The 23646-nt window shown below is 46.3% G+C and overlaps 1 protein-coding gene across 4 annotated transcripts; it reads left to right on the top strand.

Annotated features, from left to right (window-relative positions):
• Positions 1-1793: 1793 nt before the first annotated feature.
• On the top strand, positions 1794-22810 carry crfa4 (cytokine receptor family, class I receptor 4). Of its 4 annotated transcripts, none has more exons than XM_014990047.2 (9): positions 1794-1883; positions 9403-9516; positions 15393-15534; positions 17081-17250; positions 18806-18984; positions 19238-19391; positions 19477-19564; positions 19672-19741; positions 19824-22810. In XM_014990047.2, exons 2-9 carry the CDS (start codon positions 9426-9428, stop codon positions 20475-20477), a joined length of 1548 nt encoding a protein of 515 aa, XP_014845533.2. In that variant the 5' UTR covers positions 1794-1883; positions 9403-9425; the 3' UTR covers positions 20478-22810. The 4 variants fall into 4 exon arrangements, with proteins under 4 accessions (XP_014845533.2, XP_014845531.2, XP_087868836.1 ...); XM_014990045.2 differs by having other exon boundaries at positions 15390-15534; XM_088012710.1 differs by lacking the exon at positions 1794-1883 and adding an exon at positions 2017-3185.
• The last annotated feature ends 836 nt before the right edge of the window (positions 22811-23646 follow it).

Below are 23646 nucleotides of genomic sequence, written 5' to 3'. Positions count from 1 at the left end.
TGTTTGTTCTGGTCCAAACAGGAAAACCTGGAAAAGATGAACCCAAAGATGGGTTCATCTTTCATATATTGGTTCATATATTGGATGGTTCCGATCACATGGTTCTTCATGTTGGAATGGCCTAGTTAAAGCTCAGTTTCAGCATCTTCCAGACTTTAATGGTGAAATATTATTTTTGGAAAGCAGAGGTCAAAGGTCAGCAGAGGTGTGACAGAGCAGCACATCAGGTGTAATCTACAGAAAAGGCTTTTGGGAGTTTTTCCCTCCTAATCTGACAGAAGTGGGATTAAATGTGTTGCTTAGCGACGGTGACATCATCGCTGACCCATTTCACACTGAATCATCATCATCATGAGCCGCCATGCTGCATGGAGGACGCCATGTCGGTGAGCTGCTGCCATTAGGGAATCCCTGGAGAGACACAATGCTGCACTGTCGCCATGGAAACACTAGGGCTGTAGGAGGAGGAAGTGACATCACACATCTCAGCAGCTTCCTCCTCAAATATTTAAGTTCTGGACGTACCAATCAGAAAACAGATCGGCTCTTTAAAGATTCAGCAGACGCAGAGGAGATCCCTTAACACAGATAGCTTCCTGCCACAAACCGGGCCAAGACCAGAACCTCAGCAGGACCAGAACTTTGGGAACCAGGGCCAGTGATGGTCCGGTTATGGTCCGACTTTGGTCCAGAAAACCGGACCAACACACTCCGTATGAATAGTCAGTATGTTGGAACACCCAGCTGTGTCCACTGAGCAGTGCCGCCCTGCTTGGCTCGGTTCGGGTCGATCTTCAGTCTGCTTTTCAAACCGACCCGCACCGTTCCTCGGCCTGCTTCAGGTGAAGGTCCACAGGTCAAAGCTCAGGTTGGGGCAGAGCTACGGGCGTCACACAATGCGGTCCATTGATTGGAGGACAGAAAACCGTCTCTGCCTGAGACAAGAACGAGACATGCTAACATGCTAGCTGTCCAACTGGCACGACGCCATGTTGGGTGGTTTAGCTCCGCCTTCCCAGCGATCCCAGTGAGGCTAACTGGTTATGGAATCAGTCTCCTGAACCGCAGCGTAGTTAACCGAACCGGGTTCTGGAGGAATCTGGACTAGTTCGGCCCCGCCGACCATTTGATTCACTTTGGAGGTTTTAATCTGTTCAATCTATCTCTAGATCTTCATTTTTATGTTTCTGTACCATTTTCATGACAGCCTGTCTGATTCTGCAGCCTCTGGCCTAAAACCGTGCTGCCCTCTACAGGCCGGGCGGTGGAACTGCAGCTGAATCTTCAGCTCAGTTGGCGTTACGTCACTCAGCACCTGTCAGGAACAAAATGTCCAGATCTGTTAAAAATTGAAATGATCTTTGAATGTTTTATGTTCTTATTCATCACGTGGTAAATAACACGTGGAACTTTTCATTGAGGCCCCGCCCCCCACCTTATTTGGGCTGTGACGTCGCGGGACGAAGCCACTAGTTGTGCAGGATTAAATGTTGTTCTTTCGGCCATGAGGCGCAGAAGAAGTGAAGCGGATCTGATCTGTTTCTGCTGAGGATCTGCAGAAGAGCCGCTGGTTCTTATCAGGCCGCCAGCCGTCGCCGCCAGGCCGCTTATCGCGCCGCTCCCCGGGCCGCAGGGCGGACAGAGGGGCGGGAGCTCCAGCTGGAGCCGGCGGATGACGCGGGGTCAGGTGGAGGCAAAGCTCCTTAGCGCGGGTTGGGCTCGGCTCAGAAAACTCGTCTCTGTCCGCTGGCAGCAGCTGCAGCAGCAGCACCCATCTCTCCCGGAGCCGCGGCTGCACCGACCCACCGCCCGGACCCGAGCAGCGGGCAGCGGGCTGCGCCAGCCCGGCCAGCAGCCTCCCAACGCGGCTTCAGCAGCTCCAGGTAAGGCCGCCGCTCAGGTGCGGCTCTGCCGACACAAGTTGAGCAGTTTGTCTGGAAAGCAGATTTAATGTGATTAATGAGCTGCTTCTGTCATCATGTTGTTTGAACTCCAGCAGATGGAAGTTAAAGATTTCCTGTCCTGCTGCAGAATCAGATTTCATCCTAAAACTAAAAGCTGGAGTTTCTTCTAAATGTCACCTGAAGCTGGTTTAAATGTTTCCTCCATCATCAGCATCAGCAGATGCTCTGCTTCATGAATTTTATGCCGGACTTTAATCACCTCCCCTCCTCCGAAGCAGCCGGACTCTGAACACGTTCCTGTCAGATCAGAGCTGATCTTTATTCACACGGTTGTTGTGGAAACTTTGATCATTTATGGCCTGCAGAGGCTCACAACTCCTTCTGATTTTATGTCAAGGCAGACTGACGCTCAGTATTTGGCTTCAAACAGTTTTCTAATGTTGTATTGTTTTATAATTATGTGGATATAAACTTTTATAGATGCTGCTGACATTTTCATCTACTTTCTGCTCTAATATAATTCTAGATCCTCAGATCAATCTGTTAATCTGATCTGACCCGGCTGTTCAAAACTATAAAATTCTGCTATTATTGGTCCATAAATGCACCTCCAGCTCTCTGTTTTTAAAATGTCTGATGCTTTCATGCATAAATAAAGATAATCGTCATTTCTTCCATTTCCCATGTGAGATGTTCAGAGGAAATCAGGAATGACTGCTGTCCCTTTAAGAGGTCTCTATCCTCTGATTGGCTGACAGGGGAACGTAGAAATATGACATTTGTTTTGAAACAATTAAAATTTCCAGTTTAACCAGAATTACTGAATTTCTCTGACAAATAAAACCATTTAGTTTAGAATCATCAGACCAAACAAACTCTGAGGTCTAGAAACGGTTTAAACGTCGTCCTGATGGATTCTTTGTATTTTTCATTATAATTTATAATTTATTGATGCTTGGAGCAGCAGGAATCTTGCTGGCCTCTGCAGGAATGTTCTGGAGTGTAAAATCGGTTTATCCGCAGATGTTTGGTCCTATAGGCGCCATCAGGAGCCGTTTACCGTCACATTCTTTCTTCCTGCCCTCGGCGTCTTGTTTGCCTGTTCAGTGAAACGTCCCAAAGCGAAGATAATCTAATTGTCCCCATTTGGAGGAAAACAGGGCAAGCGTCTGGAGCTCATCTGTCCCAGCTGCTCGGGAATGACAACTTTCCTTCAGAACGTCTGGGAAACGCCAGCAGCAGGTCCGGAAGCAGTTCTGGTACCACGACTCCTGGGTTCTGGTGGGTAACTGCGCACCGTCCGCTTACTTCTGAACTCTAGAAAAGGATTCACAGACCCATTGTCCCTCCTTACTGGGTTTGGTTCCCTGTTGTCTGGAGAAGAAACGATGAATAAGGAGCTGCCACAGCGGGAAAACACACACCGGTGCTGGAGGAGGAAGTGAGGTCTTGATTAGGTCTTTGTTGAGGTCTTTGTAGAGGTCGTGGTGTGGTCTTTGTTGAGGAATTGGTGAGGTCTTTGTAGAGGTCTTGATTAGGTCTTTGTTGAGGTCTTGCTTAGGTCTTTGTTGAGGTCTTGCTTAGGTCTTTGTTGAGGTCTTGGTGTGGTCTTTGTTGAGGTCTTGGTGTGGTCTTTGTTGAGGTATTGGTGAGGTCTTTGTAGAGGTCTTGATTAGGTCTTTGTTGAGGTCTTGATTAGGTCTTTGTTGAGGTCTTGGTGTGGTCTTTGTTGAGGTCTTGGTGTGGTCTTTGTAGAGGTCTTGCTTAGGTCTTTGTTGAGGTCTTGCTTAGGTCTTTGTTGAGGTCTTGGTGTGGTCTTTGTTGAGGTATTGGTGAGGTCTTTGTAGAGGTCTTGATTAGGTCTTCGTAGAGGTCTTGATTAGGTCTTTGTTGAGGTTTTGGTGTGGTCTTTGTTGAGGTATTGGTGAGGTCTTTGTTGAGGAATTGGTGAGGTCTTTGTAGAGGTCTTGATTAGGTCTTTGTTGAGGTATTGGTGAGGTCTTTGTTGAGGAATTGGTGAGGTCTTTGTAGAGGTCTTGATTAGGTCTTTGTTGAGGACTTGGTGAGGTCTTTGTTGAGGACTTGGTGAGGTCTTTGTAGAGGTCTCTGGTTGAAGAAGTGATGTCACCTATCGGGTGGTGGCGACACCTTCACCTGTCCGACCAGTCCCAACCCCCCCCCCCCCCAACCACGAGGTGACTCCATCAGGCTTCACTCTCCACCTCTTACTGACCTCTGACCTCAGTAGGTGTGATGTCAGTCCAGCAGGTGTCGCTGCTGCCTGAACCTTGGAGAAAATTTTCACACCTCATCTTGTCATGGAGCTGACCGGTCAGACTGTCATACCTACTTACCTCTGTACTTCATGCTCCAGTTGGTGAAAGTCTCTTTAAATCAAACTAAATCTACTCCATGACTCTTGTGGGGAGTTTTTTGTTGCACTGCGGCGTTGGAGTGATCCGTTATGCAACTGCAGAAAGATTACCAAAGCGTCAATAAGGGGAAACAGACATAAATATTTGAGCAGCTCTAAAAGCTTTGAGGAGGAAACAATGGAGGCGGCTGGTTTGGTTGTTGTTGATCTCTGTGGATCCAGTCGGTTGAACGTGATCATTTATTCAAAATAAAAATAAATTTGAGACGCTGAAGAAGCTTCTGGATGTTCCTCTTTACCCTGCGTCCTTCCATCTCTAGCAGGTCAAACACAAGATGGAAACTAATCCTGGTTCTGTTGGGAAGCAGCAAATGAGGGTCAGATTTAACGAGACATGATGGGGAAATGCCGCTGAGCCGACCTGACAGTTTCAGGAAGTAGTCTGATCCACTTTGCCTTTTCCTCCGTTTGGGTTTCAGTCTTTCTCCTGTGGATCCGTCAAGAGGAACTGAGTTCAGCTGTGTGTGATGAGCAGGCGGTAACCATGGCAACAGGTGGTGGCGTCCTGCAGCGGTGGTCTGAGACCTGGAGAAAGCTCTGAAACCCGCCACAGGTTTTGGTTTCTCCTGCCATGAAAATTTTCCAGGGCTGCTGCGTTGTAACGGCCCAGTCAAAGTCCAGCCCTCAGCCTGTGTGAACAGAAACATTGGCTGATTTAATTTGGCTTGTTTTTCCTCGTTAGCTGGTCGGTCATGCGGAACAGATAAACGGCGTTTAGAGCAGAGCTAATCAAATCAGCAACAGGATTTAAATCCATATCTGGGATCTGATGAGACACATGGAGGGAAATTCCTCTGAATTCCCCACCCTGGAGGTTTGGATCGCTGCGGCCTTTAATTAGGCCCATGCAGAGTCCTTCAGCGAGATGATTAGATTAGCGTCTGCGAGGCCGGCGGCGCGCTCTCAGGCTAACATCAGAACGCTGCCGACTCGTTCATCATGTTCGCCTCAGTCGCTCCCTCTGACTTGATCTGATCCACTTTTATTTATTCAGGAGAAACGTTCACCTCGCGACACAATCAGGATCTGAGACACCAGGAGGATTATGGGAAAAACAGCACAACGCTGTCAAGTTAGAGGCTTTAAGAAGCTGCTTTACCTCCAGGAGATGAACAGAGACCTGACTGACACCGAGACAGCAAGTGGAGCTCCAGTCTGACACCGAGACAGGAAGTGGAGCTCCAGTCTGACACCGAGACAGGAAGTGGAGCTCCAGGCTGACACCGAGACAGGAAAAGAGCTCCTGCGGACAGGAAGTGGCGTCCTTGTCTAATGGTGTATGCTGCTGTGTGAGTCTATCACCCGGCAGCAGTCTTCAGTCAGAGAGCCCTTCAGATTCATTGCAAGACGGACTGCTACTGGAGACACTTCGTAGCTGCATCATCCTCAAAAACGACAATCCAACATTTAATTTCATCTGATTTCAGGGAACTAGATGGACCAAGATGTTAGCGTTGATGTAAACATAAGCTAAAGCAGAAAGCTTAAGACTAGCTGAACGTTTCTGCATCGTTAGCAGTGAAGCTAACTGTTTCTCTGCTGCTGCAGCCTCACGTGGCTGCTGAAGGAAACGCAGCATAAAACAGCTGGCCGCCGTCTCTTCCCAGTCCGGACCGTTTTCTGCTTGCGCTCCTCCAGTTTTCTACCAGGAAGCAGCAGATGCCCATGAGCGGCGGCTAACGCAGTTAGCTGTCATGGTGCAACAACTGGGGCTGATGGGAATTTTTCAGCTTGAAGCAGCTTTTTGTTTCCTACTCAGCCGACATTCCTGAAGTTTCCCTGGAGGTTCAAATCATGCATCCTGACAGAAATAGACCTGCTGTGTGTTCAGTCACATGGTGGGGCTTTAAGGGACTGTTTGCCCCCAGGGCAGTTCTTTCAGCTCAATGTGAGAAGATGCTGGGAAGATCCCTGGAGGCGGGGCAGAATAAATGTTTCATAAAGTAGACATGTGACAACGCAGCGCATGTTGTCCCTCCTGAAGATGATGCTAATGCTATCGCTGAAACACCACAGAGACTCAGGAGATGGCTTCACATTTAATTCGGCTTCACATTTAATTCGGCTTCACTTTAATTCAGTGCCCTGGCGACCTGTCCAGGGTGACCCCGCCTCTCTCCCGGAACGTTAGCTGGAGAGGCGCCAGCACCTCCCGACCCCACTAAGGGACAAGAGTGTACAGAAAATGGATGGATGGATTTAATTCAGCTCCACATGAACCAAACGAAGCAGATTGAATAAAAACAGGTCATCAGCTCTTTGAGAACCAGTGGAGAGAAACTCTTGTAAGACAAAAAACTCTGAATAAAATGTGACCAAAGGCGGTTGTTTCCATGGAAACAGTTGCCCTGCCTCAGGCCTCTGGGCCTGAGCTGGACTCCACCGGGAGAAAGATCCAGAACATGATGGAAAAACAATCCGAATCTGGAGGGTCAAAGGTCAGCGAAGGAATCCTGGAGCGCTGTGTGAAACGCTCCAAAATTATCCTGGAGACCCGAACCAGCAGCTGGGATCAGGAGAACCAGAACATCCACAACCTGACTGTGACATGAGCTGAAACCAGCCCACATCACCAGCCCTCCGCCACCGTGCTGTCAGGAGATGACCTTTGACCCTTCCCAGACTGTTGAGCAGCAGTAGTCACTCTGAGGTCATCGCTGATTTCTGTCCTGATTCTAACAAACGTCTGTCAGCGGCAGAGACAGGCTCTGGATCCGCTGCAGTGGATCGGGTCGGCGGTTCCTTCCTGGGGAACCAGCAGTTTCTGGATCTGGTTCCTGTTGGGGAGAATCTGATCTGGTTGGCAGTCATGTCCTCTGGTGTTGCTGGATTAGAGCCTCTAATCTGCCTCTCACATCCAGCAGGGATTATTCCTGGGTTTGTTGCCGCAGCTCTCGAGGACGGGCCCATTGTTGCAGCTCACATGTTGCTGCGTTGCCATGCGAAGCTCCGCTGACCTCGTTACCGCTGTGTTTACACAACGCCAGGTTTCATCTGCTGGCAGACGGAGCAGCTGGATCAGAGCAGCAGGCAGGCAGACGCCACACAGCCAGCTGCTGCTGAAGCAGCGTGTTGATGCAGCAGCGTGTTGATGCAGCAGCGTGTTGATGCAGCAGCATGTTGATGCAGCAGCGTGTTTATGCTGCAGGGGAAACTTGAGGGAACTGAGGAAGTGGATAAACCTCTGAGCTGCAGCTGATCTGGTTTGTTGAACTGGTTAATCAGATCAGCAGCGATCCGTCAGCAGGGCTTGGATTCGGTTCCTGGTGGTTCCCTGCAGGAGGTGAAGGATGTGCCTGGCGTGACCTTTGACCCAGAGTCACCACGTGATCAGAGCGCCCTGCAGGGAAGCAGAGCAGCTCAGGTTGGTGGTGACCTGAACCCTCTGCTCCTCTTCAGGCTCCTCCAGACATTAGCGGTGGCTAGGTTTAGCCAATTTGCAGCAGGAAGTTTCTCCACCTGAAGACCAGCAGCTTCCTACTTCCTGTTTCCTGTTTCCTGCAGAACAAAACATTCATCTGGATTTCACTTCACCTGACCTGGACTGACCTGGGAACATCAGCAGCAGGAGGGATGAAACGGAGACATTACATTTCTAATGAGACAAAATGACAAGAAGAGCCTGAAAAACAACTAATGACTGAAAACCAAAGAAATCAACTTGGCACGTATCCATGGCAACAGAGTTACGACCAGAACGTATCCATGGCAACAGAGTTACAACCAGAACTTCCTGTCTCAGCAACATGTGGAGTTCCTTCTTTCAGTTGATCCTTAGAAAACGTCATGGAGGAGCAAAATGAGAGAGGCAGGAATCCATCCGACATGTCGACCGACTGACCAACCAACCGTCCAAATGACCATCCATCCATCCAGCCCATCAACCCAATCTGATTGATTTGTTTCTGGCCTTACAGTCTAATAACAGTGAGTTGTTGATTTGACTGGGTTTCTGTAGGAGTGGAGAACTGGGAGCGTCTCCTGTGGTTCAGCTCTTTCTTCTCCAGCATTTTGTGTTTTTCTGGTTCAGAACCAGCAGATCTAGACGATCTGCAGAAAGCGTCATGAAGTTGGTTTGTGTGCTTTGGGATTGTGCGTTTGTGTGTGTTGGTGCAGGAGAGCGTGATGTGTGTAAATCTGCTTGTTTGATGGTCTCCTGGTGTGTGTGTGTGTGTGTGTTCCTCCCTGACCTGTCAGGCTGCATATGCTCAGCCATGGCTTCAGTGGATAAGAGGATTACAGCTTCGCTCCCTCCCAGCTGCTCCTTGGCTGCAGCTCAGGTTCTGGTTCAGGTCTAGTGGCTGGGTCTAATTCCTGGAACCCTCATAGATTAGTGTACATTGAGGTCAGTAACCAGCTGAGTGGATTACCCAGCAATGGTAGGAAACAGTAGAAATTAGCTGAAAAGCATCTTTGTTGAGCAGTAATTCCTGAATGCTTCAGGCTTCTGTAAACTCTTTTATAAAACAGGACTTGTGGAGCAGATTAAAGGTTTGTTTTGGAAATATTAGATGTCCTGATGTCAACTCTGAACTCCACCCAATCCAAAATGGCGGCATGAGCAGCTAGCATGCAGCGTTTCCAGAAAGCAGAGGAAGGTTAGCTGTTTTTTAATAATCTAATTATGAATTCACATCTGTGGCGCTTTGGTTGATTGATCAAAAACAATAATTGTTAATAAACTTCAGATGCTGAAGCAACATTTTCATTAAAGCTTCTTCAAATGGAAATATTTTTTTTTTTTTACCGATTCTGTGTTTCCATGTTTGAACAGAATAAAAACCAGCCAAATTAAACCCGATTATACAGTAACATGGCGCATAAATATAAATATTGATATTAATGTTAATATTAATATTTCTGCTGCAGTCAATCCGCTCTGGTTTTCATGTCTCACACTGAAACTTTCCAGAAATAATCACTGCTTGGGGAGCGCTAGCGCCCCCTGTGGGACGTTCACGGTTCTGATGCGTCTCTGGAGGATTTTTTCTTCTAGTCCTTCAGGATCGTCAGACTTTCCCACAGCTGCCTGGAAGAGTCCTGAGATCAGTGTGTCTATTTCAGGTTAACTGACGGACGACGGCAGGATGCTGTGGCTGCTGTTCTGTCTGCTTCCTCTGGGGGGCAGCAGCAGCATCGCCGCCCAGGAAGGCGCTCACAAAGCCAAACTCGAACACGGTGAGTTTCCTGCTGCCCATTGGTCCTTGAGCTACATTGCTATGCTATGCTATGCTATGCTAAACTGTGCTATGCTAAGCTACGCTATGCTAAGCTATGCGACGCTAGGTTTTAGATCAAAACATTAACGCTGTAGCTTCTGTGTCTGTAGCAACATGGTGGCTGGAGAAGATAAGATGGTTGATATTAAATATTTAACCTTCAGCCTAATTAAACCCTTTGATCATCAGCAGCCAAACATTCAGCTCAGGTTATTTTTATAAACCTTTTAAAAACAGGAATGTAACTGAACTCTGACCCTGTTAACAGAAACCTTGAGATCAAAAATCAGTTCAAAGCCACAAAAAGCAACTTTTAATAAAAACTGTAAACATTTTTAAAGTTTCAAGGTGGAGAAACGTTTTTATTTTGCTCTGTAGCACAAGCTAGCTAGCAGTTAGCATCAAAGTTTAACTTTTTAGACACAAATCCCTCCCCCACAGCATGATGCTGTCACCGCTGTACCTCTCAGCTTGCTTTGTGTTGTCATAGTTACCAATGGTTGCTATGGTTTCCGGCGTTGCGTTTGGTGAGTGGCTTGTTTATTAATTATTTACATTTTCACCTTTGAAGCGGTTCAGATAGCAGTCATCCCTGGCAACTGGCAGCTGGGGTTTCCCACTCAGGTCTGAGCACCTGAACGCCTTGCAATGCGTTCGGGTGTTTAGGAGGGAAGGTTGCGACTCCTTGCCTGTTTTGAAGCTCGGAAGAAAAAAAACAAACAGTTTATTAATTTACATAAATTTAATTTTAAAACATTTTTGTTAAGCAAAAAATTTTATATTTAAAATTTCCCAAAAATCTTATTTTTTTTTTAAAAAGATACTTTTAAAAAGTATCTTTTTTTAAAAAGATTAATTTAACATTAATTTATCGTGTTAAATTAATGAACGTTATTTTTCTACTTTTTGCAGTGCATTTCTGTTGTCATGGCAACAGTTTAGATTAATTTAGCTTCCTTTGACAGAATACACTGTAAAAACAACTTTACAGGCTGTAAAGTTTTACTGCAGGAAACTTTAAAAATATATTTTATTTTTGGTTTAATGTGAAACAGAAGCAAATAATTTTTTATTTGAACTTTTTCAGGTTAAATATTAAAACAGGATCTAAAGTAACTTCATAGAACTGGGTTCTATTGACCCAATTCTATTGGTTCAGTTCTGTTGGTCCGGTTCTGTCGGTTTGGTTCTGTTGGTCTAGTTCTATTTGCCCGGTTCTATTGGTCCAGTTCTGTCGGAACAATTCTCTTGATCCGATTCTGTCGGCCTGGTTCTGTTGGTCCTGTTCTATTGGTCCGGTTCTGTCGGCCCGGTTCTGTTAGTCCAGTTCTGTTTGCCCGGTTCTATTGGTCCAATTCTGTCAGCCCAGTTCTGTTGGTCCGGTTCTGTCGGCCTGGTTCTATTGGTCTGGTTCTATTTGTTCGGTTCTGTGGGTTCGGTTCTGTGCTTCAGGTCAATAAAAAAATCTATATTCATATAATTACCTTCTATAGTAATTCTAACTTTACATTTTTACAGTCAGTTTAAAAATCAAATCGTTTGAAATGGTTTTATGATCAATAACAGATTTTATTTATTTTGATTTCAGGTTTTTCCTCAGGGAGCCGGTCGCTATGGCAACAGCAGGAGGCAAACTCGTTTATTCATCAGCTTCATGTTTCATTCATTTAATATCCAGAGAGCCACCGGTTTGCACCGGGGTGAGCTCTGCAGAACCCACTGCTGGAGCTTCTGTTGGCCTGGTTCTGTAGATCCAGCTCTGTAGATCCCGGTTCTGTAGATCCCGGTTCTGTAGATCCCGGTTCTGTAGATCCAGCTCTGTAGATCCCGGTTCCATAGATCCCGGTTCCGTAGATCCACGTTCTGTAGATCCGGTCCAGCCTGGACTCGGTCCACATGATAAACATTCAGCAGATCTGAGATCTGATTGGCCGATTCATGGCTGTTTTTTTTGTGCGCTGCGTCTTTAAATCTCTTTCTGCTCCTTCGGTTTCTGACCCGGTTCTCCTCAGAACCAGTTACCGTCAAATTCCTGATCCGAACCGCATCCATCTGATTATCTAGTCAAACTACATCTACGCTCCGCATCACAGGGAAAACTGCCATTTCTCTGATAATTTCCTGTTTCCTGACCACATCGACTTATTACTGGAGACCTGTCTCCATGGTTACCGTGTTGGACGTTCTGTCTCCAGGGACGCCATGTTGGATTTTCAGGCTTTTGGGAGGCGCGGTGAGGTCAGAGTTCCCAGAATGCTTTGCTCTGCTTGCTGCTGGTGAAGCCACTGCTGGCAGGTTGCTGATCTTCTTAAGCTAAACACCAGGCCTTTGTTTGTTCCCTAGCGGATTAGCCGCCGCCGCGCCACATGACTGCAGCGCTGCTCACAAAGAGACCTTCAGACTATTTCCTAATAGTCTCCATGGAAACGATGCATCCAATACCCCTCAGAAACAAAATCTCTAGGCATTACAGTGATTCCTCGTTTTTCGCGGGGGTTGCGTTCCGAAAATAACCCGCGATAAGTGAAATCCGCGAAGTAGTTAACTTTAGTTTTTACAATTATTACACAGCATAATTAAATACTCTACATTGAAACCAAAGAACAAAACCTGTTTTCAGGTCAGCGGTTGTGCGTGTTCATCAATCGGGCCTTATTGTGATCCGGAGTCATGGCATTAAATCGTCTCCTCCAAGCTGCCCCGCGAGATTCACAGCTGTATCTACGGCAGAGCGATGGATCTCGTCAAGCAAGCCTCCGGTCGGGTTTTGCTCTGATTCTGGCCAGTTTTTTTCAGCAGGCATTCAAAGTTTCAGTTTCCATCTCCTGAATGGCTAATCTGTATTACGAATATTTTAGCCAATCAGGACGCAGAACACATGCACTGTGAAAAAAACTGCACACAAAAAAATCCGTGTACATGCTAATGCTAGCAATTCTGCAAATATTAACATGACGTTATCTTAGCATTTTAGTTAGCAAAGCTGTTGCTAGCACAGAATATAGCTGTTCAAGCATGCCTCCAGATTTATTAGCAACACCGTTGGCTAATGTGTTAGCATATGGTTGAACATTAGCTAACTTTACTGCACTATGCAATGTTTACTTTTGACAGCTTGTGTGCTAACATTAGTGTTTAACCTAATGCTATGTGCTTGCTAATAGCTAATGTGTTAGTACAGCACATAGCTTCAGCTACTTCTGCATAGCATCAGATAAGTAGCTTGTTAACTAACATGTTACCTATCCGTCCGTCCATCCATCCATCCATCCATCCATCCATCCATTTCCTTGTCCCTGCGGGTTCACCCTGGACAGGTCGCCAGTATGTGCATGTTACCTAATATGAGCATAATGCGTAACAAAATGCTTACTGTTAAGAGCAACGTACTAATGCTAGCGCTTTGGTAATTTTTTTCCAAACTGAATTTATGCATAATTCTGATTTGTTGGTTGTAAAGGAAGTTGTGGAAGAACCAAATAAAAGCTGAATCGTTCCTGTCGCGCTCCGCTGTTTGAATGTTTCCTCATCGTTTCTCATTGTTTGACTTTGATACAAAATATAAACGGCTAAATTTAAAGTGTGATTGAAGAAGGTTAGAGTAAATGTTTTTTAATTGTACGTTTGTATCTTTCAATTATGGCTCAGATTTAATTTGAAAATTAAAGTGCATTTTAAAACGCTTCCCTGTTTATTTGAAGCGGTTGAATCTGTCCTGCTCTGATTTAAATTCATTCCTGGCTCTCGGTGTGTTTGAGGTGGGAACTGATTAAATTAGAAATGGATTTAGTGGAAGCGCAGCGGGGTGCCGTGACGGCTGCTAATTGATTTCTGCTGCTGCGCCGCTGGGCGTTAGCGACCGTTTGGCTGCTGACTCAGAATGAGCCGCTGTTATCAGCAGCGCGGCTCGCTCTCCTGCAGCCACAGGCTGAACGTTTCTGTGGCTGGAATTGTAACGTTTTAAACAAACTCAGATAAAATAACGGAGGAATAATAATGAAAGCATCTGCTGCTTGTTTGGGTTCAAATCGAAACTTATTGCAGAAACAACGTTTTCAGATCCGACTCGATTTTTATTTTTGACAGTTGAAGTTTGGTTGAAAGTTTTTATCATCAGATTTGAATATTTTCTGACCTATCATAGTTATTTATGTACAGTTTAATCACATTCGCTGTATTTAAAGTTTTGGTTCAAATGTCTATAGAGTTAAAATATTTATAATTTACAAATGTTTATATTTAGAAATTTTAAAGTGATTTCTGAAACATGCCTATTTATTTTGTGTCTAATCCTTTGTTAAAACATGTAATATATCCATAAAGCCTGTCTGGCTGCAGTATTTCTGTACTGATCGATCGGTTCATGAAGGATTCTCTGTTCTCTAACGATTCACATTAAAGCAGCGCCGCCGCTCATTTTCTCCTGCTCTGAAGTAATTTAACTGCTCTTGTTTCCTGTGAATGGAGGCGGAGGGGCGGCGCTTTCACCCGATCGATATTAAATCAATAATCTGTGACGAGCTTTCAGTCGCTGCTTCATCTGCAGAACAGGCTGAAAATACACGGCGTTCTGTGTTCAGGGTTAAAGGTCAGGGTTAAGAGTCGGGATTGTCAGGATGTCAGAGAAATCGTTCTGCTGAGACAGACCGGATTGATGGCCAGTGGCGCCCCCTAAAGGCAGAAAGAGGACAATGCTTAGTGAGTCTTTGATTAGAACAAACTCTAAAACTGAGAAATCTCAAGAAATAGCAGGAAATAGCTTAGCTGTTAGCTTTGCAACGCAAAAAACCCTCAGTCTCTGGAGAGATGCTAAAGCTAACCAAGGGATGTTAAAGCTAACCCCAGAGTTGCTAAAGCTAACCACAGAGATGCTAAAGCTAACCCACGGAGATGCTAAAGCTAACCCACGGAGATGCTAAGGCTGACCCACGGAGACGCTAAGGCTGACCCACTGAGACGCTAAGGCTGACCCACTGAGACGCTAAGGCTGACCCACTGAGACGCTAAGGCTGACCCACTGAGACGCTAAGGCTGACCCACTGAGACGCTAAGGCTGACCCACTGAGACGCTAAGGCTGACCCACTGAGACGCTAAGGCTAACCCACAGAGATGCTAAGGCTGACCCACTGAGACGCTAAGGCTGACCCATACAGACGCTAAAGCTCACCCACAGAGATGCTAAAGCTAACCCACAGAAATGCTAAAGCTAACATTTAGCTCTGATGAAACCCCGATGCAGAAATCATGAAATCCTGTAAAATGTTGTTTTCTGTAAAAATTGGAGCTGCTTCCTGAAAAGCTTCAAATTAAAAGCATACAATAATGAAGTTGCTTAAAACCAGGGAAGTTAAAGGTATTTTTCATAATTCATTTGGTTTTAACCATCACAAACGTAAACATGCAGTTTAAACAGTACTGGGCCTTGAACTGGAATCAGTAACAACCAGTTCAGTGAGTCCATTCCCATCTCAGGGTGGAGGACATGTGATGCTGTGGGCTGAATGGAAACTGAAGGAAAGAAATGGGAAACTGACCTGGAGCTCAATGCTTGGTTAGGGAAAGTTTGGGAAAGTTTTGAGATTTTTTTTTTCATTTATTTCTTTTTTGATTTTATTGTTTTGTTGCCATTTTTAAATATCAAAATGTTTTAGTTTCTGCTTTTGAACCAAGTTTAGCTCATTTTTCCAGACTTTATCAGATCGGTTAAGTTCGGTTGTTTATGAAAACTGAGCAGAATTGAAAACTATTTTCAGTATTTTTACAGTGTTATACTGAACATTTTCATTGTTTTTCAGTGTTTGTGTGTTTAACGTGGGCCTGTGTTCCTCCAGCAGACCCCGGGGCCCCTGTGGCCTCCAGGCCTGAGATCTACTACTGTCGCTCCCCCAACATGGAGGACTTCACCTGCTGGTGGCATCCAGTGGACAACCTGACATCCGGCCAGCAGGCCACCTACATCCTCACCTACTCCAAAGAGTGAGTCTGTAGTTCTGTCGTTGGACTGAAGGTGGCGCTAGTGGAGGAGCGTGTTGCTCTGCAGCCGACCTGCTAGGTTTCCGGGTCATGTGAGCGTTAAGCCGCCTGCTCTGCTCTGAAGCTTTTAAGGGTCGATATGTGGAACCTGGCCGGTCTCATGTGGGCCCGGCGGGCTGGCTGCCAGCTGGCCGCCGCTAATCAGGACAGATCGGATCACACCTCAACCCCAGATGGCGCGGCCGCTCAGACTCTGATTGTTGTGGTTCTGCTGCTGCGTCTCCACAGATTAAAATCTGGGATTATCTGCTGAAAATGAGCAAATTAGTTGTTCAGAAACTGATCGACATGCAGATGAATCAATGCTGCAGTTCAGCTGCTTCCAGCCTCAGGAAAGTTCTGGTTCTGTCCGTTAGAAACCCGACAGGTCCCATCAGGGCGGGAACATGCTGACATCCGAGTCGCCTGCAGCGCTCTTCCATGACTCGCCTCATTAGCAGGGATGGACTTTAATTAGGCCCTGTTAGAGTCTAAGCCGCTGCGGTCACAGCAACAGAGAAACATCTTCCATCAGGTTTAGTCCACGGTTACCAGTTTAGTTCACTGTTAGCAGTTTAGTCCTTGGTTAGCAGTTTAGTTCATGGTTACCGGCTTAGGCCACGGTTACCGGTTTAGTCCTTGGTTAGCTGTTTAGTTACCAGTTTAATGCTTGGTTACCGATTTAGCGTATTGTTACCGGTTTAGACTATGGTTACCGTCTTAGTCCACGGTTACCGGTTTAGTCATTAGTTATTGGCTTAGTCCTTGGTTAGTGGTTTAGTTACCGGTTTAGTGATTGGTTACCAGTTTAATTAACAGTTACCTGTTTAGTTATTGGTTACCAGTTTAGTTCATGGCTACCGGTTTAGTCCTTGGTTACCGGTTTAGACTATGGTTACCGGCTTAGTCTATGGTTACCGGTTTAGTCCTTGGTTAGCGTTTTAGTTACCAGTTTAATGCTTGGTTACCGATTTAGCGTATTGTTACCGGTTTAGTTCATGGTTACCGGCTTAGTCCTTGGTTACCGGTTTAGTGTATGGTTACTGGTTTAGTCCAGTTTTTGGTCGTATTTCTGTCTTCCGGTTTCTAGTTTCTCTCATGGTTTTTGGTCAGTTTTTAGTTTTTTAGTATTTTTCTAGCTTTGGTTCCTTTTCCAGTTTGTTTCTCTGTCTTGCTGGTCGGGTTCCTGATAGATTATGGATTATTTTGGGTTGTTTTGGCCTCTTACCCCTGTTGACTTGTGCAGGTTGTAAATATCAGATTATCCGTGCTGTTCTGGACTAAATAATGAAGCTATATCAACCTGTGATCTGAAGTCTGAGGTTTATGCTGAGTTGGCTGTAAAACTGCAGGAATTTATCTTCTGTCACAGATCATGTTAAAGAATCAGCTGCTTGTCTCCATGCGATTAAATGTAATCTTTTAATCTGCTGCCTGCATCTTTACCTTCAGGGAATCTGACCTCATCCAGAGATAATCTGGACTGACCCTGTCTTTCTCTGCCTTTCAGTACGGGACCTGAACTCGAGTGTCCAGATTACACGTCCGGCGGTCTCCACAGCTGCTACTTCGACAAGAGCCACACGTCCATCTGGATGTACTACTGCATGACGGTGACGGCCATGACGCCCCACAGGAACTACACGTCCCAGCAGCACTGCCTGGATGTGGCAGAGATCGGTGAGTGCTGGATTGCACTGGATTATAGCTAATAAGGAGCAGGCTGACTGTATTAGACTGGATTATAACCAGTAAGGGCCAGGCTGACTGGATTAGACTGGATTATAACCAGTAAGGACCAGGCTGACTGGATTATAACCAATAAGGACCAGACTGATTGGATTAGACTGGATTATAACCAATAAAGGCCAGATTCTGACTGGATTAGACTGGATTATAACCAATAAAGGCCAGATTCTGACTGGATTATAACAAATAAAGGCCAGATTCTGACTGGATTAGACTGGATTATAACCAATGAAGGCCAGACTCTGACTGAATTAGACTGGATTAAACCAGTGAGCATTATAGTTTTTCCTGCTGTTGCTGTTTATTTTAATCCAGGATTATATTTCCAGATTATAATCCATCGTTTTACAGCCGCTTTCCTTCAGTCTGAAGTTTGTGTGAAACAGTTTTAATCTGCAGATCTAATCCATGCTAATCCAGCAGCTACCAGACCTGATCAGCTCCTTGGATGACCTTTGACCCTTTATGTTGTGCCAATCAGCTTTGACCTGAAGCAGAAAGTTATTACTGCAGCAGAATTATGTTGGATGTGTTATCAATAATAGTGATTATTATTATTATTATTATTATTATTATTATTATTATTGTCACTGGATGTGGGAGAAATCAGTTTTTAATTCTTCTGGTTTTGTCCTGAACTTTTCTCGTTTGGTTCTGTTAAATTCTTCATCATCATCGTCATGGTCGTCTCTCTATCAGGAACCAACAGCCTGCTGTCGTTGGGATTGGTCTACTTCCTGGACCAGCGACGGGTCATCTGTGAGGTTTATCAGCGCTGCCGTGCAGCTGCTATGCAGCTGCCATGCAGCTGCCATGTGGTTGCCATGGTGATCTCTGAGCTTGTCTCAGACGTTTCTTATCAGGCGGCCCCAGAAAGGTCACGTCTCCTCATGTTGGAGCTCGTCCAGTAAATGTGCCGCCTCCCACCATCAGCCTGACCTCTGAGTTTACGTCTGGACTCGGATGGAGCATAAAAACAGATCATCACAGAATAACTGATCATTTAATAACTTAGAACAGGGAGAACAGGCAGCAACGGTTTAGTTGTTGGTCAGATGGAGCAGATGAAGAGTCAGTAAGCGATGCCAAACAAGCTGCAGGATAAATAGACAACTTCAGTTCTGTTGAAGTTCAATGGCAATTTCACTAAATAAGCCAAAACTTGTTACTTGGAGTCAAAAGATGCAGGGAGAGAAAAGCCTGGCAGGAGGAAAACCAGGGGAACTAGAACAGGTTAACCCAGTAAATCTGGTCTAATGAGTATCGGGCCGGTTCCTGTGTCTGAGACCAATCACCGACCTGAATCTGACGATAGGCTTCTGATGGAGGCAGAGCCGTGTTACCTGCCACAGGTGGATAACAACGCTGTGTTGGTTCTCTTGGTTCCCTTGGTTCCGTTGGCTCATGGTCTACCTGACACCAGGTGTTTTGGTCCTCCAGGCCTCTCCTCATGTCCTCTCCTCATGTCCTCTCCTCTGTCTTCCAGTGGAGCCGGAGGCTCCGGTCAACCTGACCTTCTCCCTGAGGGACGCCGGCGGCGACGAGGCAGGCCACAGCGTGCTGCTGTCCTGGACGTACCCAGCTCCTGAGGTCCTGCGCTATGGCTGGATCACTCTGCTGTATGAGCTGCAGTACCGACGCATCGGCGAGGCCGACAACTGGCAGGTACGCAGTCGACTCTGCAGGTCTCCGTTTCTCCCTCTTTAAACCCAACAGCCCCCAACTCTGGACGGTTGGGTCTGCTTCATGGTGCTTCTGAACAGGATGATCAGTTTGAGTTACTTTGGGTTTACTGAACTGACTGGTGATGATGGAGTGACTGGCTGGTAACTTGGGTTTAGGATCCATGTTTACAATGAAAGTCCTGAAGGCTGGTGGTTCCGGTGAACCGGCTGACTGGCGGTGTTTCTGTCCACAGGTGAAGCATCACCTGCGTGAGCCGCATGTGGAGCTGCTTGGCCTGCGACCCGACGACTACGTGGTTCGGGTCCGCTGCCGCTCCCACAACTCCCGGCTGTGGAGCAAATGGAGTGCCGTGCTGCTCGTGAGCATCCCCAACAGCCTGGCTGCAGGTATGACTCAGGGTTTCCATGGCGACAGCCTGAGTCTGATGAAGCCATTTCTAAATCTGAAGTGAGTTAATGTTCTCCTGTGCAGGTAAAGTCCTGGTTCTGGTTCTGGTGGTGGGAGTCGGAGCCGTGGCTCTGCTGGTCATCGCCTTCGGGGTGATTCCTCAGAGCAGGAGGTGAGGAAACCGTTAGCTGTAATGCCAAGGTGCTGCCAGAGAGGGTGCCACCTTCCTGTTCCCACTCTGGAGAGAAGACGACTCCATATTCTGCTTTGTCCCTCCAGAATAAAAGACTACTTCCTGCCGCCCATTCCCAAGCCACGGATCATCGGCATTGACCCTCTGCTTCTGAAGGTGATGCATCCTGGGAAAAGTAGTTATTCTGCTTTGTCTGCTAGATTTGACCCTGTCCCTTCCTTCTTTTGTCTTTCTCCAGAAGGGGAACTTTGATGAAATCAACCGTCACTTCAGTAACTTCCATGGTTACCGGCCTCCCAGTTACTCAATGGAGGTGTGGGACCAGGTGAGCGCTGACGGGATCTACCTGAGCGCGCCGCGGGACTGCAGCGTCCCACCCAGCATCTTGGACAGAGACAGAGGAATGTCGGTCGCCATCCAGAACCTGTTTCCCATCCAGAACCCGTCGCCGTACGTCCGCAGCGCTCCGCCGTACTGCGCCGTGCCACCTGAGCCCTTTGCTGCGCTGCAGGACACGCCGTCTCCATGGCAACAGCACGAGACGGTATTCGTTCCCAGGTCAGACTACAGCACGATGGAGCGCCTCGGCGTTCCCGACGCCTCCGTCTCTGCTCCAGATCCGGCCCGCGCTCCGGTCCAGGACTTCTACACCTGCGTCCAGCTGATGAGGGACAGTGGCGAGGTCCACTTGGTGCCATGTCTGCCGGCGCCGTACTGCCAGGACTTCCTGCTGCCACCGGGTCCAGATGCTGCCAAGCAAGAGGAGGAGGAGAAGAAGAGCAAGAGGCTGGCCGAGTACCAGGCCCGGAAGAGTGCAACCGAGGACAACGGCGACGACAGGAGCGATGCCGCCGACCCGCTGCTGCCCTTCAGCCCAGAAGACACCAGCTAGAGGACCGGAGACCCGTTCTGATCCGTCGTTCTGATCCGACCTTCTGATCCAACCTTCTGCTCCACTCTGTTTTTGCTAACGCTGTTAGCGACAGCTCCGACTGCGTTGGAAACTGTTGGCATCCATGTTTACTGTGGGTGTGATAAACACAATTATTGATGCATTCATGTTTAATCCAACTATAAGTTTATAATGACATTGAACTGGTTCTGGTTCTGGTCACTCCTCCCAGGAGGAGCTGGACTTCCTGAACTCTTCTTCTTTGTTTTAATGGCAGTTGGCTTTAACTATAGGAAGTATTAACGCCACCTACTGATCAGGAGTGTGGACTACATCGCCATGAACTCTGGGTACTGTAGTCCATTTGAAATGGGCCAGGATACTTCAGGATTTCAAGCTTCGTCTTTCTCAGGAAACAGGAAGTGGTGGCGCTGGTCGGAGAGGGTTCTAGTTCTCTATGTCCAAAACCTCCTGGGTTTATTTCCCGTTGTTTCACTCACACTTCGTTCTGATAAAACCTCATTTTATTCCGACTTCACTCTTCAGAAGCACTCACTCCTTAATTATCCATGTGCAGGGATGTAAATCTGTGATTACCCAGAACATGAGAGGAATCTTAGTGGGCCTATAAAGTCCATTTATGTCATTATCATTTTTAATACCAGCAGATTCCATAAAACCACTAAAAATCAGCACATGATGCCCAGTTTTCCCAGAACGATGATTGAACTGAATTATTAGTAGTTGTAGTCAAACCTGTGTGTCTTTGTTCTTATGCAGTGTAAAGCTAGCTGCCTCTTTAAACACAGCACACGTCTATTTTTCTAAGAAACCACTGCAGCTCTGTGTGACTCTGTTAGCATAGCATGTTTAGCGCTCCATGACTAATCTCAGGTAGATTCCATTAACCCTCAGATGGCGTGAAGAGAGACAGAAACAATGTGTGGCAGGAAATGGGAGGAACATGGGGGCGGGGCTTCATCTGTTTTACTTCCTGGTTTGCTCTGCCCCCAGGTTCCTGCAGTCTGGAAAGTCTGGAATTGTTAGGGAAAAGAAAGAATAATTATGGAAAATGTTTCCATTTTCAGTGTTAATTTGCTATTCTTTCCCTTTTGTCCCTTATGTCCTTCCGTATTTTCTTTGTTTTTTTGTTGTTCTTCCTGATAAATCACAACAGAAGGAAGCCATAATTCATGTTGAGCTTTAATATTTTAACAGAGACATAAACCTCCAGAAAGGCTCTAAAGCTAGCCTCCTCAGCTGTTAGCTAGCCTCCTTGGCTGTTAGTCAACCTCCTCGGCTGATAGCTAGCCTCCTCAGCTGTTAGCTAGCCTCCTCGGCTGATACCAACCTCCTCGGATGTTAGCTGGTCTCCGCGGCTGTTAGCTAGCCTTCTCAGCTGTTGATGTTAGCTCTCCCCACTGCAGACCTGTTGGTCCGGTCAATGTGTTGCAGTCCAGACCTGGTTGACGTCTTTTCTGTTTCTCATTTCAGAGCTGCAGTATTTTTAGCATTTGCTCCCACTATTTTAAAAAATTGTGCCAAATGTTCCTTCATGCACAAAAGCAGAGCCACTAACATTCCTCCAGTTGGTTCAAAACTGTAAGCACAACCTCGTAGATGACCCCGTGACCTTTTGGTGTTTGATGTGAGCCCAGTGAATGACCAGGGGAGTCTGACTGTGGGACTCTGTCATGCCGTCTCCGTGTTTTGTCTCTGTGGTCGTCCTCGTCTCTCGTTGTGCCTTTGGTCTCTCAGTGTTGTTTCATACCACTTCGTCTCCTGTGTTGGCATCTGATGGGCAAACACCTGCAGGTCGTAACGGGAAGCTGGTCGTTACAGGAAGCCGGTTGTTACAGGAAGCTGGTTGTCACGGGAAGCTGGTCGTAACGGGAAGTGTCGCTTCGTGGCGGAGAAATGTCTCGTAGTTTGTTACTGAAACATCTTTCAGTATGAGGCAGTCTTGGATTTGTTTTTGATTTTATTGAATTGTTGAAATGTATTGATTGTAAGTTGAATGGTGACTTTCGGTGCCAATGCAATAGTAGTGATCAATAAGTAAAAATGTTCAGACAATCGTCTTGACCTGGATCAAATGAACTGAAAGTATCCTAAAGTCTAAATGAACTGTACCTGAGTCTGATCCTGGAGAAAAGGACTTTTATTTCTTGTGATAATGACATAACGTTGATTTGTGGACCTGGAAGCGTTTCTGTGTCTGTTTTCAGGGTTTCTGTTGACCTTTCACCTCCTCTGTAGAGCGGTGTTGTTACAGATTTGTCGTCAGCTCAAAGTGCTTTTCCATCAGAGTAAATAAAGTCTGCTCATTCTCACCTCCATGCCTCTGTTTGCCTCTCACTTTCAACAACTACGTCTCTCAGGTTAGTTGCAGCAACTTATTTTTAGTAGAATAATATCTGAGATTTCTGTCCGTTGCCATGGCGACTCTTTGTGGAGAATGTAATCCTTAAACAGTCACTGCATGAGAACGATTCCTCACGTAGAACATGCTGATCGACTGCTGGTGAACCCAGCGCAGCCTCGTGATGTGGCTAACGTGCCTTTAGCTGCGGCTAACGCGTCTTTAGCTACGGCTAACGTCTCTTTAGCTGCGGGTAATGCGTCTTTAGATGGGGCTAATGCCTCTTTAGCTGCGGCTAATGCGTCTTTATCTGCAGCTACGCCTCTTTAGCTACTGCTAACACCTTTATCTGCGGCTAACTCATCTTTAGCTATGGCTAACGCCTCCTTAGCTGCGCTTAACACCTCTATAGCTGCGGCTAATGCGTCTTCAGCTGCAGCTAATGTGTCTATCTGTGGCTAAGAGGCGTTAGCCACAGAGACGCTAATGCGTCTTTGCAGCAGCTGCAGTTTGAAGGCATTTATTACAGCAGGAAAGTTTTTACAGAATCTTGTGAGTGATATCATCAATAATAGAAATAGTGATTCTATAAAAAGTTATCAAAATGCCTTTTTAGTGTAAAATCCATCCAAACTATTTTGTTTCCAGGTTTCATATTATTAATCTGATAGTTAATCCCTAACCCATATTTTCACTCAGCATCAATGTTTTCATGGAACAGAAGCAAAATCTGTTATTGATTATTAACCAGTGTTGCTTTGAAGATGAAAACTGGGACTTAAACTTTCAGTGGATGAAATTATGTGC

Source organism: Poecilia mexicana, unplaced genomic scaffold (genome assembly GCF_051168715.1).
Source record: "Poecilia mexicana isolate PSO_F unplaced genomic scaffold, ASM5116871v1 scaffold_2, whole genome shotgun sequence".
Lineage (NCBI taxonomy): Eukaryota > Metazoa > Chordata > Actinopteri > Cyprinodontiformes > Poeciliidae > Poecilia > Poecilia mexicana.
The sequence above is the reverse complement of the archived record's forward strand: the minus strand, read 5'-3'. Positions and strand labels throughout refer to the sequence as shown.